General features: G+C 55.5%; 1 protein-coding gene across 2 annotated transcripts; it reads right to left on the bottom strand.

The window, feature by feature from the left end:
• Positions 1 to 4,462: 4,462 nt before the first annotated feature.
• RPS6KA4 (ribosomal protein S6 kinase A4) lies at positions 4,463 to 15,065 on the bottom strand. Of its 2 annotated transcripts, XM_068555384.1 has the most exons (17): positions 14,932 to 15,065; positions 14,758 to 14,829; positions 13,847 to 14,065; positions 13,636 to 13,751; positions 12,988 to 13,095; positions 12,703 to 12,783; positions 12,519 to 12,622; positions 12,273 to 12,423; positions 9,803 to 9,967; positions 7,916 to 8,044; positions 7,603 to 7,736; positions 7,413 to 7,506; positions 6,755 to 6,928; positions 6,480 to 6,674; positions 6,016 to 6,175; positions 5,663 to 5,826; positions 4,463 to 5,390 (listed from the first exon to the last, which is right to left on the bottom strand). In XM_068555384.1, exons 1-17 carry the CDS (start codon positions 14,984 to 14,986, stop codon positions 5,196 to 5,198), a joined length of 2,316 nt encoding a protein of 771 aa, XP_068411485.1. In that variant the 5' UTR covers positions 14,987 to 15,065; the 3' UTR covers positions 4,463 to 5,195. The 2 variants fall into 2 exon arrangements, with proteins under 2 accessions (XP_068411485.1, XP_068411486.1); XM_068555385.1 differs by lacking the exons at positions 4,463 to 5,390; positions 6,016 to 6,175 and having other exon boundaries at positions 5,744 to 5,826.
• Positions 15,066 to 15,128: the final 63 nt, after the last annotated feature.

Raw genomic sequence — 15,128 nt, 5'->3', positions numbered from 1 at the left:
GATCCCGCATGCATGCCGCAACTGAAAAGAGATCCCGCATGCCACAACAAAGATCCCGCATGCAGCAACTAAGACCCTGCGCAGCCAAATAAATAAATAAATAAATATCAAAAAAAAAAAAAAAAAAAACCAGCAAGGAATTGAAAACAGCCCAAGTAGCCAAAAATAGAGAAGGGTCTAAATAAATCATAATACACCCATGCAATAGACTATTATCCGACTACAAAAAAAAAGTTTCATGTAATTATTGACATACAATCTATTTCTGAGTTTACGACAGGCTATAACAACTTATTTATATTTGATACCATTTCCATTAAAAATCTCTATCAGTAAAACTCAGAAAGTGAATACATCAAAATGTTAACTAACACAGATTATCTATGGAGAGTTATGCCACCGATTCGTGCTCATTTTTTCCTTTTTGCATTTTCTGATTTTTTTCTAAAACTGACATTCAGTGAAGGTGAATTTTTTCAATCATATGTACATATTATTATATTGGTTTGACTCTACATGAAGTATTCCTGAAAGACTACATAAGAACTGGTAACATTGATGCCTCTGTTAACAAAAGGTCGGTGGCTAAGGGTCAGGACATATGGAAGAAAATTTTTTTCGCTATGTACCTTTGTAGCCTTTGAATTTTGAACCATATGAGTTTATTTATGGAAAAACCCAAACAAATTTTTTGGCCAACCCAATACAAACATAAACTAAATTTAAATTTTGAAACAAACAAAAAATTTACGGGTCATCTTCGACATTTCACAAACCACATTTTTGTGTAGCAGTGACTGTGGAAGGAGACTATTTATATGAGAGTTGCAAACTCAGATACCTAGAGGTTTCAGGAAGATAAATGAGGGACTGAGCTGGTATGGGCAATAGAGAGTGGTGGGGACTGGGGCCAACCAGAAAGCGGGGGCCCTCTCTATGTGGCAGCACGATTCTGCTTTGGCTGATCAGGCCATCAATAAAAGTCAAACATCCAGGCCCCCATAAAACAAGTCTCTATAGGCCAGGCACTGGCGCCAGTTTGCAATCTCTACTACATTATTGTGGAATATTCTTGTTGAGAGGTGCAGGGGATGTTCAGGAGGGGTCAAATGGTGGTTGCAGGGCACAGACTAAAAGCAAGCACCCCGACTTCAGTTCTAACAGCAGCTGGTTAACAATGACTTGGAGGGAGGTGAATGCTTACGGGCTGCCAGGCCTTCTCAAGGGCATCAGCATTTTAACAGAGCTGGGAGCCCGAGCCTACCCTCTGAGGCCATTTAAGAGTGGAATTAGAGGCTCAATGCAGAAAGGTGAGCCCTTCCAGCTCTCCCAGAAGAGGCAGCCTCCACGTAAGGCTGGGCTGGTCAGAGACCAAAGTCAAGGTGTAGAAGCAGGCTGCCAGACCTCAGCCCTGATCACTTGCCTCTGGGCTCCCCCACCTCCCTGCCTGTGGCCACCCTCTCCCCGCCCACTCTGCTTGGTCACACTCTGTCCAGCTTACAGCCCAAGTCTCATCTGTCTCCCCTGCAGGTTCCCTGACCACTCGGGGTAGAGGCAGGACTCAGATCAAGGCTGCTCATTCCTCTGAGCCGCAGCCCCTTCCATCCAACAGTCTCCCTCCTTGGGGTCACTCCCATCCTCTGAGTCTCATGAAATGAGACCAGGAAGACCTCTTTCTTAGGGTGGCTGTGAGTTATGTGGGATGAAGGGTGAGGAAATAGCAGATAAGAGACCACTGTTTATCCATCAGAGTAGCAAAGGTTTTATCACTGAGTGATAACACTCAGTGCTTGTGAGCATAAAATGAAATGCGACATTTTCATACCCTGCTTCTGAGACTGTATGCCAGTATATTTGTGAATGGCTCTTTGAAAGTATATTTCAAAGTATATATCAAAGTATGTAGGCAAATCTACAAAACAGGGTTTAGATGATGGTTGTCTAGGGCTGGAAGGTCCAAGGGAAAGACAGAGTGACTGCCAGTGGGCACAGAGTTTCTTTTGGAGGTGAAAAAAGTGTTCTAAAACTAGAGTGCAATGATGGTTGTACAACTCCGAATATTCTAAAACTCACTGGGGAATTCTCTGGCAGTCCAGTGGTTAGGACTTGGCGCTTTCACTGCCCGGGCCCGAGTTCAATCCCTGGTCAGGGAACTAAAATCCAAAAAAAAAAAAAAAAAAAAAAAAAGGCGGCCAAAATAAAAAATAGCTTTACTGAGATATTTTTAATTGAGGTATAATTTATATACCACATTATTCACCCATTTGAGAGGACAATTCGGTGATTTTTTTTTTTTTTTCTGGCCCTTCTGCGCCGCGCGGCTTGCAGGATTTTAGTTCCCCGACCAGGGATTGAACCCGGGCCCCAGCAGTAAAAGCGCCAAGTCCTAACCACTGGACCGCCAGGGAATTCCCTCAATAAAGCTATTTTTTAATTTTTATTTACTTATTTATTTATTTTGGCTGCGTTGGGTCTTCATTGCTGCGCACGGGCTTTCTCTAGTTGCCGCGAGCTGGGGCTACTCTTCGTTGCGGTGCACAGGCTTCTCATTGCGGTGGCTTGTCTTGTTGCAGAGCACAGGCTCTAGAGCGCAGGCTCAGTAGTTGTGGTGCAGCGGCTTAGTTGCTCCACGGCATGTGGGGTCTTCCTGGACCAGGGATCGAACTTGTGTCCCCTGCATTGGCAGGCAGATTCTTAACCACTGTGCCACCAGGGAAGTCCAAGCTATTTTTTAAATGCACAGATTTATGTACAAACTCGTCTCCGCATCATTTATGATAGAAATAAAGTTTTAAACAATCCAAACATCCAGCCTTGGGGTAAAATTAAAGCCCATCCTCACTACAGAACTCCTATGGTTGAGGGAAGTCTGGAATCAGACCACCGGGATGGAAGGCACTTCTAGCTGAGTGACCTTGAGCAAGGTGCTAACCTTCACTGAGGCTCACTTTTCCCCTCTATTAAATGGAAATGGTGTTTTCTTCATCAGCTAGTCGTGGGGAGTCAATGAGATAAGCCGTGTAGTGTTCAGGGCAGTCCCTGCACACTGGAAGACCTCAGTAAATCCCAGTAAATACTTGGTCATTAAATGACCCCACTCTCACATGTGTTCATTCTCTAGTTCATCCTGACAGCCATATGACTCCCTCTTGACCAATGGGGAAGCCTGGGACTGTTAGGTGACTTAAGTCACACGGTCAGTAAAACAAGAGTCAGAATTAGCGCAGCTTTCCCCTCCCCTCCCTCCACCTGGGTCCCCCTCTCCTCCCTCAGACCCATAGGATGGGATACAGTTGGGTGTTCCCACACCCCCCCAACTGCCCTTGATCCACACCCATGCGGTCCCACCTGCCCACCAGGCCCACCTGGCTTTGCCCTGACTTCAGCATCTGTGGGGCCCCAGCTCCTGTCCCCAGGCCTCTAGTTACCTCCTCCTCTAAGAGGCAAACCTCAGAACAGGAGGGGAAGGTCCACCCTGAGATGACCCCACAGGGTGGCTATGGGGAGAGAAGGCCTGGAGCAGCCCAGAGTAGTGTTCAGGCAGGGGGTTGGGGCTCTCAGGACATCCGCACTATACGGACAAATAGCCCTGACCTGGAGGGGCACAGAGGTGCTCAGGCCAAACTGCCCTATGGCCACAACCACCCGGTAGGATCACACAAGGGCAGTCTCACTCCCCCTGAGAGGGGTACGCTCTGATCACTGCCAGAGCCATGGGTATGAGCTGCTCCCCTCCTGCTCTCCCTCCCTGACAGGAACCAAGCCCTGTCCAACTGACCTCTCTCTAGGGACCACCCCTTCTCCTGCTCTCCACCCAGTGAGCTTGCAGAGGGGAGTCTAAGATCCAGATCTAAGCCCATCAGCACACTGCATCCCTGGCCACAGTGATTGATTCAGGGTAGGCACTTGACCTAACTGGATCCAATTGGAGTACATCTCAGGATTCCTGCCAGGAATGCTACTAAAACAAAGACTCTCTTTACCACCAGATTTCAATCTGTAGTCCCCTGGAGCACCTGCCACCCATCTTGGGGCCAAAAGGAGAGTCCTCCAAGTCTGCAACAACACCAAAAAAACCCACGACAGGATAAAAAGCCGAGACTGGGGAGCTGAGTCCTGATCGTATGTTTGCATCCTGATCAGGTCTTGCCTGAAGCTACCCCTGGGTTGTGTAGTTCAAAAAGCCTAAAAATCCTGTTCTGCTGAAGCAAGATTAGGTTGGGTTTTCTATTACGTACAACCAGGAGAATCCTAAATGATACATGGCAGAGGTGTCAGATACACACCCAAGATAACTGTTTGACCCTCATGTCAAAAGCCAAGGACAAAGGGTACCATCTTACCCAGAGGGGTCTGCCCTGTCCCTCCTCTTTGAGGTCTCAGGCCCCGTTGGCTGGAAGGTAGCCCCAGGACCTCTGCCCATACACACCCCCAACACATACACACACACATGCCACACACAGCACTGGGTAGACTTTTATTTTAAAGTCAAAGGCACAGCCTGGATGGGCTGAGGCAGTGACTGTGGATGCCCACCCCAGACTCCCAAGGCGCCACCCCCAGCTAGGGGCAGCTGTGCCAAAGGGGAGGGGATGGGTGAGAAGGGGGCCTCCCCTTTTAGGGGGTCGCCTACCTCCTTCCTTAGCCTCAATAGGGGGAAGCAGGTGACATGAAGTGAGGCAGAAATGCTTCAGGGGGTCCCCCAGGGCCTCTCACTGAGCACCCCCGACACAGGTCTTTGGTGGACGTAATTGCACAAACAGTCCATAAAGTGACAGCTTGAGGGGTGCCCCCTCCCAAGAGCAGGACCTCAGGGGAGGGCAGGGGAGAGGTCCCAGTTTCTCCCTGTGGCAACTCAGTGCTTAGAAATGGAGAAGGAGCCCTTCCCTGCCGGGGCAACCCCCTGGGGGAGAAGTGCCTTCCACCAGATGAGGCAGCATCTAGGCAGAGGGCCCCCCACTCCACTCCCCAGCAGGCCCCCTCCCTCCCTGCATCTCTAACTCTATCTGGTAAGACATTAAAAAAATTCTCTGCTTATAAAAATACTTCTGCTCTGTCTGGGGGTGGGGTGGGGGGAGGGGAGAGAAGGGTAACAATCCCTGGGGACGGGGCGGAGCGATGCAGGAGGCCTGGGGGCAGTGAGCCGGCCTCCTAGAACACAGCCCCGACCGGGGAGGGGGTCACAGTGACGGGAGCTAGGAGGGGGGCAGGGGACCGTTGGCTCGTCGGGGGGCTCCCTTGGCGGCGGGTGCCCGGCCCGGGACGGCGGGCACGGGGGAGACGCGGCGGGATGTGGCGGCGCTCCGCAGCTTCTGTTTCCGCCGCTTGGCCAGCGGCGCGTTTTCCACGCTCTTCAAGAAGAAACCCTCGCGTTTGCCCCGATTGAACGCCTGGCGGAAAGGAGGCGGTAAGTCCCACCGGCCCGGCCTCGACTTCCAAATCCTAGCTTTGGCCCCCATCCCAGGCCTTCCTTCCCATACCACTAGGTCAGGGCCAACAGGTCTTTGGCCTCCAGCCTCTCAAACGGCCAGGGTCCCGACAGGTCAGAGGCCTGGACTCGGCTGAACTCAACCTTTCAGGACTCTGCGGAGTCGCCTGCCGCAGGCTCTGCCTCTCCAGCCTCGGTCCCCCACCCCTCGCAGGGCGCCCCCCCCCCCCTCACCAGAAAGGTGGCGTTGAGCCCGGAGCGCACAGCTGGCCCCGAGGACTCCAGCACGTCCGGCGTCCGTAGCGGAGGCGAGGAGCGCGCGCTGCCGTCCTGCAGCCACGAGCTGCCCCGCAGTCCCTCGAGCTTCAGCCGCTTGGTGGGATCCACAGTCAGGAGCCCTGGAGGCAGGACGGGGGAAGTGTTGGGGGGCTGTGTGTAGAGGCTGCGCCCCAGAGACATCCTAGCAGCCCCACTCTCCTCCCCACAAGTCCCCCACCAGGACACCTGACCCAGTTGCAATCCCTGTCCCATCGTGACCCCATGGCCTCCCCCTCCCCAACCATGATCTGTGACCTCCGGCTTCGCACCTCGGACCAGCTCCTTGGCTTCCTCAGACACGCCTTGCCAGGCCTCCCCGTCAAGGGAGAAGCGCCCCTCGCGGATCTTGCACATTATCTCCGCCGCCTGGCTCTGCCCGCCCTGGCCTGAGGCCCCCTGGAAGGGGACCTGGCCTGACAGCATCATGTACTGGGGGGTGAAAAGTGAGACCAGTCCAGACTAGGGGGCCAGTGGAGGCCAGGAGACTGACTTAAGCCACTGCAGGACCATTCACCCTCTCCAAGAGGCTAACCCCTGAGGCCCATGGGTTAAGAACTCTGACTTCCAACTCCTAAAACTAGGATGCCCGGACCCCAGCACCAGAGAGACCTCGCCTCTGTATTAGGACGACTTCTGACCCCAGCCTCAGACCAAACCCTGCCACCCCAACAAGAGAACTCCTGTCCCTAGGCTCGGAGGACCCTGACATCTCCTCGGAGACCCCGTCCCATACCAGAATGACGCCAAGGCTCCAGAGGTCGCAGGACTCGTCGTAGCCCTGCTGCGCCAGCAGCTCGGGGGCCGCGTACTGCAGCGTAAAGCAGGGTGTCTGCATGGGCCCCGCTGGGCTCTGCGGGCGCAGACGCGCGAACCCGAAGTCGATGATCTTCACCGGGGCTCCGGGCGTATCATCGGCGTACAGGATGTTCTATGAGGGCGGCGAGGCGGCCGTCAGAGACTGGCCCTCCGCGCCGAAGCCCTCCCAGTCCGCTGAGGCCCCGCGCCCACCTCGGGCTTGAGGTCGCGGTGCACCACCCCCGCCTCCTCGTGCATGAAGCTCACGGCCGACACGAGGCTGCGCAGGATCTGGCTCGCCTCGGACTCGCTGAAGTGCCGCTTCTTGCGGATGTGCTCCAGCAGCTCCCCACCCTGCAGTAGCTCCAGGACCAGGTACGTGTGCAGCTGCGGGCGGCGCAACGGGCCAAGGTCACCACCTGGGTTACTGTCACCACCTACCCAACCGGGCCGGGCCCCACCCGCCAGCCAGATCCTGCCCCGCGGTCAACATCAAGCTCCGCCCCCGGCTTCAGGCCCCGTCCGCGTTCGAACCCTGACCTCAAGACCACCCCAAGAACCACCTTAGGACTCGCTTCAGTTTCTACCCCGTACTTTTTTCCAGGCCCCCGTCCCTTTGGCCACCTTAAAACCCGCCGCCCTAAATCCTCCCCCTGCCCCGTTCCCTTGGCCATCCTCAGCTCCGCCTTCCGGTCCTCAGGCCCTACTCCCCTGAAATCCCACTTCCCTGACCTCCGGGTCCTCAGAACCCCGTACCTATCCTCAGGCCCCGCCCATGGCGCTCTCAGGCCCCGCCTCCTGTCCTCCTCCCCGCCCCCCACGGGCAGGCTCTAGCGTCCCTGCGCTCCGCCCTAGCCCAGGAAGGCGTCACCTGGTCCTGATGCACTTCGTGCAGCTTCACCACGTTGGGGTGCGACTGGCACAGCCGCAGGGCGGCCACTTCGCGCTGCGTGTTCGCCTCCAGCCTGGGGGCAGGGCAGGCGGGGTCAGGACAGCTGACCTCCGGCCCCGCCCTCCCCGAATCCGCTCAGCAGAACCCCGCCCACCCCGGACCCGCCCACCTGCGGCTGAGGATTTTGACCGCGAACTCTTGGCCGTTCTGTAGCTGGCGGCAGCGGCGACACACGGAGAAGCTACCCTGGCCCAACGCGGGTTCCCGCAGGTCCAGTTCGTACTGCTGGAAGAAGGGCGAGTCCTGGGGGCAAAGGGGACGCGTCAGAGGTCCTACCGGGAGCCTTGCGGCCATGCCACGCCCCAGTTCAGAGAGGCTACGGACCTCACCGGAGCCACAGCGTGCGCCTGCTGAAGCCAGATCTGGAGTCCCCAAGCCCAGATGCCCCCAAGCCCACTTCTCCCCACCCTGGCCCAACCCACCTGCATCATGGCGCTCCTGGCCAACGCTGCCCGGCCAGGCCGGTCTCCAGCAATAGACGCTTCCAGCACATCGGTCATCACCGCGTTGTTGTGGTCAAACAGGATGGACGGTGCCACGAAGGAGTATCCCTGGCGGAGGAGGGGTGTTGTCAGGGGTGGATGGAGGTGCAGATGGAGTCCCCGAAGGCCCACACCCAGCGGGAAGGAGGGCGGGGGCAGAGGAAAGACCCAGGAGTAGAGGATGTTGCTTTTGCATCCTGGTGCACAAAGGATGTGTGGACATTTTATTCCACCTTGTTCTATGATCTCTTGGGACCATGTCTGTCCCCCCACCAGTCTGTGACTCTACCTTTCTCATCACAGTGATCCCCCCAAGTGCCAAGGGCATCATCTGGCACAGTGTAGTGGCCCAGAATATGATAGGCTGAATACATGAAAGAACTGTGGCCTGGCATCACACATACTTAACTTAGGAGAATTCAACTCTACCCACTCAGGACAAAAAGTCTTTATTCCTTCCTTTCAAATCAAACTTTGGCCTCCTCTGCAAGGGGGGCTACTGAGGAAACGTAAAGAGAAACCAAAGTTAATTCTTTGCCTTTCCTAACAATCCACATCCTGGCAATTCAAGGGACTCTCAAGGGTAATTTTAACAATGTGTTGTTTTCTCCTAAAAATGCAGCGCCACTGTGCGCTAGAATGCAAGCTCCACGTGGGTGGGATTATTGTCTGTCAAGTTTATTGTTACGTCCCCAGTGCCCAGGTCAGTGCCTGGCACATTGAAGGCACTCAATACATATTTTTGAATCATTAAATGAATGAATGAAAGGGACCACTGATTCCCAAGAAAACTTGCTCATTAGGACTGTGAGATCGAGGATGGATCGCAGTAGATCGAGGGATATTCAAGCACAGAGCTGTCCCTTGTGAGAGCTTCATAGAGGGGAACTGATCCGCCCATACTTGATATTGGCCTATTCTTATTTAATATTTATGGACCATGTCCTACAGGCCAGGCCCCCAAGCTGGACTCAGGGACACAGAAATTACAAGCTGGACTCAGGGACACAGAAATTAAACACATAGTCCCTGCCCTCTGGGAGCTTCAGACCAGGTGAGGCAGTCTCAGTCAGCATCGGGATAAAACCTGACAAACTGTTTAGAAGGAGATTTTGTCTGTAGCGGGCTGGTGCACAAGGAAAGGGTGACCCAGGGCCAGAGGAGCAGGGAAGACTTCACATGCGGACAGCACTGGACAGCAAGGCTTGAATTTTGCCAGGTGAGCAACTATTCCCTCCAGGTTGAGGGAACCACATATGCAAAGGTACAGAGGTGTGTTCTGGAACCTCTGAGCAGTTCAGAGGTGCTAGAGCACCGAGTGGCATAACAGAGTGCTGAGGCTAGGGCGCTGAGCAGAGATCACGTCATGCAAGGCCTTGTATGCCGAGCAAAGGAGTTGGGACTTGTCCAACAGGCCTAAGCTTCTAAAACTGGGTGGAGGGGGCCTATGCCCCCAGGAATGTGATATGGTATGCCAAAGGGACATGCAAAGCCACAGTATAAACAAGGCATCTCTTCCTAAGTGTCCCCTTAAGCAAGTGAATAATTTAAAACAATATTTTTAGATAACAATAAAGAGATATGATGGAGAAGAAGGGAAATTAACATGAAATTTCAAGATAAACCAGGAAATTCAAAGGCATGTCCTGCCAAGGCGGTCTCTATGACTGACAATTCTAGATTCCACGCGAGTGGAGAGATCTAGAGGAGATGCTGAGTCCTGATCAGGACACAGGGCCTATGCAGTGCCCACAGGTCAGCCAGGGCTGAGGCTGGTAGCAGCATCCTGCCTCCCCCGCATCTGTGGTTCTATGAACGCTCACTCACCTGGAAGATGCGAGGATCCCCAGGTGGGGGGCTTCCAGGGGGTGAGTAGACAGGCTCCAGCCGGGTAAATTCCTCTGCAAAGTTGCCCACATCCAGCTCTGAGCGGATCTGGGGTCGGAATGGGGCTGGAATCTTCCTGGCAGCCAGAGCAGCCCATTCCAGACCCTGGAGAAAAGGAATGAGAGATAGGGGGTCAAAGGGCAGGAAGTGGAAACCCCTGTCCACTCAGGCCACCCTCACCAGGCAGCTCCTCAGTGAGGCAAAGGTCTCACTGGCATTTGTGTGGGAAGCTGTTCTTCCTGCCTCCTCAGCTTCTGTTTCCCTTCCTCTGATAACAGAATCCCTATTTCTCTTGGAGAACCACCCCTCCACCACACTCAGCCAATTCTGGGGCTTTTAATAGAATTGATGTGCAAAAAAAACCAAATCTCTTTCTCCTACTGGACTTAAATCTGGGAGGATATGGGCCTGGAACTGCTGGGGACCCCCTCAATGTCTAATGATGAAGTACCTGTGCAGAAAAGCAGAACCCAGAGACAAAGAAAGAAATTCCTGATAACATAGATTCAGCACCTGGATTCAGCCTTGCCTGAAATCAGACCACTTTTCCTTGGACTTTTCATTTATGGGAGCTAACACATTCCTTTTTATGTTTAAACTAGTATGGCGGAGGCTGTTCGTTGCCTGCCCAACATCCATTCTCCTGGTCTTCCTTAGTACTATAGCCCCAATTTTATTTCAGGAACCAATGTACACAACTAAAAAATAGTATTTTATAAACGTCCTTGCAGCTCGCAGTGACCAATTACTTGTAAGCAAAAATTACGAGGTAGGAATCCAGGGAAAGAGCCTGAAGAGGAGGGTGAACAGTTGGTAAGGTGCCCTTTTTGCCCTTCCACTCCTTCTTCTTTGTGCTTCCCACCTGGAGAGCAACCTAGATAGCAAGAGCTCCAGCAGTCATCTTGTACCACGAGGCAACCTTGGGGACAGAGGCTACGTGCTAAGAATAGAGGAGCATTTAAAAAGAAAAAAGAAAAAAATTGAACTTGGCTTCATGAAGACACCACAGCAGCCCCAGCCTGCCAACTTCTGGATTTCTTTTATGTGAGAAGATAAATAAATAAATAGACGTCTATCTTGTTTAGACCACTATTCATTCCTATCTCTGTTCTTAGCAGCCAGACTCTGTTCCACAGATGTCACCATCTTGAGTTGGACTTTTTGTCACTTGCAGCCTAGAGGCCTGGCCTGGGCTTGAAGGCCCCAGTTCTGGCACCAGGGACCTGAGCATTGCTATCACCAAAGAGGCTGTCTCAAGAGAAGGGGGAATAAGGGCACCATCAGGCCTCGAAAACCTTGGGGCGCCTCTCCAGTGTGACTACTGGCCCACCTACTCCCAGCACCTAGGGCCTGGCATGTGCTCAGGGTGGGTTGAGGAATTCACTTAAGGAAACTGACACTGTTCAGTCACTTCGCCCACAAAGGGACATCTTCACCGCAGAGACTTAGACTCCTGTCTGAGAAAGCTTCTCTGAGGGCCCTTCCAAGCAGTACTTGCTGGGAAGATTCAAGGAGATGGCGCTCATAGCAAGGGTAACTGGGTGCCTGGCCCACTATAAGTGCCCAGAAGTGGATGCTTTTGTTTCTACGTCAGACAAGGCAAATTTAATACCCACATGTAAACAGAACATAACAGTTAAGAGCATGGGCCTTCAAGCCACCCAGTTGCGGGTTTAAATCTGAGCTCCATCACTTAGCTCAGTGATCTTGGGCAAATTACTTAACCTCTCTGAACCTCAGTTTCCTCATCTGTAAAGATGAAGATAATCAGGAAGGTTCTGAGGCTTACATGAAATAATGCAAGCAAGGGGCCAAGACACAGGTGTTCACTGTTAACAGGGCCCTGCTAGGCAATGATGCTGGCCAGGCACAGTGCCTGAGCCAGTGAGGTCTCACTAGGACAGAATTCACTCTGCACTGCACCCTAAACTGTGTGTGCTTTTAACAAGTGAACAAAACCCACGTGGTTGATTCAGACATGTCCATCTGAAGAACAGGCACACAGCCTGTACAGGTACAAAGACCAAAACCCTGAGTGGATGCAAGAGTCATAAGATTTGGGCTGACAGCAGACCTGGGATCTGTTCCCAGCTCTACACTTTTACTGTGTGATCTTGGGCAAGTCACCTTGCTCCTCTGAACCTGTCCAGTGAAAGGACTGATGAATTCATTCTCAAGTCCCTGCCAGCCCTACCAGGCAATGAACCTAGAATCCTTTCCTGCAAGAACACATCTTCCAAGTTTCAATAGAGACGGCTGAGAAGACAAGCCTGGTTTCTTTATCTGAGAGGTTTTCCAAATCAAGTGAAACTGGCCAGCCTCAGACCACCCCTCCAGCGTCCCCCAGCCCAGAGCAGTAGCCCGGCCCCGGTGTGTGCAGACAGGTATGGGGGCGAGCCAGGACCCTCACCTGGAAGAAGGGGTGGTTCTTAACTTCCTGCGCCCCCTGGTGTCCTGCACCCAGCCGCTTCTTGGGGTCCTTGCAAAGTAGCCGCTGCAGTAGATCCTGTGCCACTGGCCCAATCCGGGGGGGGAAGGGAGGGGAGCACTTCAGGATCCGTCTGGGAGGATTGGTGGGGGGGCGTCAGGGGCAGCAAGCCCCCCCTCCAGCCCTGCCCAGGCCCCTCGGCCGCCCTCTGCTTCCAACCCTGCTCACCGAGACACCTCTGCCTGCGTGTTCCTCTCGCCCTCCAGGGTGAAGGGCGAGGCCCCCGTCAGCAGCTCGAAGAGCAGGATGCCTAGGCTCCACCAGTCCACAGCCTGCGGGGCAGAGCCGGGGTGAGGGCCTGCGGCCACCCCTACCTCACCACACCCACCCCTCTGCTCCCCTGCCAACCCACCTTGCCGTGGCCCGACTTGCTGCGGATAATCTCAGGGGCCATGTACTCGATGGTGCCACAGAAGGAGAAGGTCCGCTCTTTCTGGGAGGGCAAGAGGACCCGCCCAAGGCTCAGAGTAAGACTCGCTGGACTTGTGAGGGTCGGGGCAGTGGGAACTCCCCGAAGGCAGGGCCTGGATCTACTCACCTCTGCACCCCCAAGAAACGCAGAGCCAGGCATGGAGCAAGAGCCGGGAAGGGAAGGCCTGCGTGGGGGTGCAGGAGGCCGAGACTGCCCTTCACTCACCTCCTCTGTCAGGAACTCCTTGCTAAGCCCGAAGTCCGTGAGGACGATATGGCCCTCGGAGTCCAGGAGCACATTCTCCAGCTTCAGATCTCGGTAGATGATGCCCAGCTGGCAGGAGCAAGAAGGCACTGAGGGTTCCTCCCCCGACACCCTCCGCTCCTGCAGCTCCTGTCCCTGCACCTGGTCCCTGGGGAAGGGGACCTCCCATGCTTGTGGGGGGCCGGGGTGGGACTGGGCCATTGGATAGGACAAGCCATTTAAGATGTAAAAGCAAGGAAGGAGGACACCACGGAGAGGCCGCAGGGGAGCAGGCCCCAAGTTCCCAGGGAGAGGAGCCCCATCTCATGACGGCTTTGGGAGCCAAGGCATGAGGTCTCCGTTTGCAGAAGTTCTGTGAACGTGGCCCCAGGAAGCAGCCTCGAGTTCCCTGTGAGAGGAAAGCCCCTTCGAGGAGACCCCAGGGGAGGAGACCCCACCAGGCAGCACCGAGGCCTTCCTTCCAGGAGGCCTAAGGGAAGCAGCTCCCGTCCCCACCAAGGCCACCAGCCCTCAGAAAGCCCAAGGCCGCTATGTCCACAGGCCCCTTCTAAGGCCAAGGCCCAGGCCCAGTCCCCACGGCCACAGCCAGGTGGCCAGGTCCTCACCCACCTTATGCAGGTGTTCCAGGGCCAGCACGATCTCGCCCCCATACACGCGCACCTCAGCCTCCTTGAAGTACTGGCGCTGGTAGAGGTGGGTGAACATTTCGCCGCCGTTCACATAGTCTGGGGGCGGGGGGTGGGTGAAAGTTGCGAAGTAGCCCCCTTGGGTGGCCCCCCCGCCTCCATGGCCCCCAGGGTTGGAAGGTGTCTGCCCTTACCCAGGATGAGGTGCAGCTTGGCGTCCGTCTGGAAGGCGTAGTGCAGCGTGACCAGGAAGGGTGCCTGGCGCACCAGCTCCAGCACGGAGCGCTCGGTGCGCGTGTGCTCCTGCGTCTTGGCTCGCTGCACCAGCGCCGCCTTGCGCAGCACCTTCATGGCATACAGCTTCCCCGCGTCGTGCCCGCCCGCCTTCCGCACCAGGAACACCTTCCCGTAGGCTGTGGGAGCAGCGAGTGGGCGGAGGGTAGGCCATGAACGGGAGGGTGGTGCAGACTGGTGAGGGTGGGCATGCGGCCAACCCAGGAGGGTGTGCAAGTCGGGGGAGGGAGCTGGGGTGAGAGGCAGGTGTGCAAAAACTGGCAGAGCCTTCTAAGGAAAAGGTGTACACACCCCCGGCAGGGTGCTCAGCAAAACCAGGGAGGGGACGTGCAAACCAGGCTGGGGGGCACACAACTCCGGGAGGCCTGCAGCGGGGGTGGGGGTGGGGTGGAGGGCGGGTCATGTGCAAACCTGTGGAAGATGAGACAGATGCAAGAGGATGCAAAGCCAAGGAAGGGAGGCAGAGGTACATGCAGACAGGGGAGGGACGGTCAAACCCGAGGAGGGGAGTTTGCAAAGTGGGGGAGAAGGCTCTCACATCTCGCAAGGGGAGGAGCTGTGAATCACACAGGAGAGCTGCAAGCCCCCAAGAGTGTTGGCAGATCCGGGAGGACCTTCCAGGGAGGAGCAACGTCAACGTGGAGCAGCCCTGGGAGTCGGCATGCAAACCATGGCAGGGCAGGGCAAAGCAGGCAAGGCAGGCAGAGGCTGGGGGGCACTGCCGGTGGCCTGGCCCAACCCAGGTGGGTGTGCAAGCGGGAGGCCCGGGGCACCATGCCTGGGACACCTGCCGGTGGATAGGGTTCCTCACCTCCCGTGCCCAGCACCTTGAGCAGCTGGAAGTTCTCCACGCCCACCTTCTCCTCGTGCCCGGTCAGGTTGGCTGCGGGCACAGGGGGCAAATGAACCCAGCCAGTGCATGAACCCTCCCAGCCGGCCTGGGCAGCCATCACCCGGCCTGCACCCCGGGCCACCGCTGCCCCACCTTCGGTGATCTGCAGCTCCACCGCACAGCCCTCGTCCTCGTCCTCGTCCCCCATGGCCGGCGGGTCGCTGGGGCCCGCGAGGCTCAGCTCCGGGCGGCGCCGGTTACATGGCGGCTCCGGCCGGGGCGGGAGCTTCCTGGTGCCGCCTCCGGGGCTGAGGCGGGCGCCGGCGCCGCCTCCCAGCTCCCCGCCCCGC

The sequence above is a fragment of the Eschrichtius robustus genome, chromosome 11, assembly GCF_028021215.1.
Source record: "Eschrichtius robustus isolate mEscRob2 chromosome 11, mEscRob2.pri, whole genome shotgun sequence".
Lineage (NCBI taxonomy): Eukaryota > Metazoa > Chordata > Mammalia > Artiodactyla > Eschrichtiidae > Eschrichtius > Eschrichtius robustus.
Note: the sequence above shows the minus strand (reverse complement) of the source record. Positions and strands in the feature narration are given on the sequence as shown.

Coding starts and splice junctions, on each gene's coding strand:
- RPS6KA4 (XM_068555384.1), bottom strand. CDS start 14,986: ATGGGGGACGAGGACGAGGACGAGGGCTGTGCGGTGGAGCTGCAGATC. Junction 12,424..12,518: donor ACGCAGGCAGAGGTGTCTCG/GTGAGCAGGGTT, acceptor CAATCCTCCCAG/ACGGATCCTGAAGTGCTCCC. Junction 6,176..6,479: donor GGAGCCTTGGCGTCATTCTG/GTATGGGACGGG, acceptor TTCACCCCCCAG/TACATGATGCTGTCAGGCCA.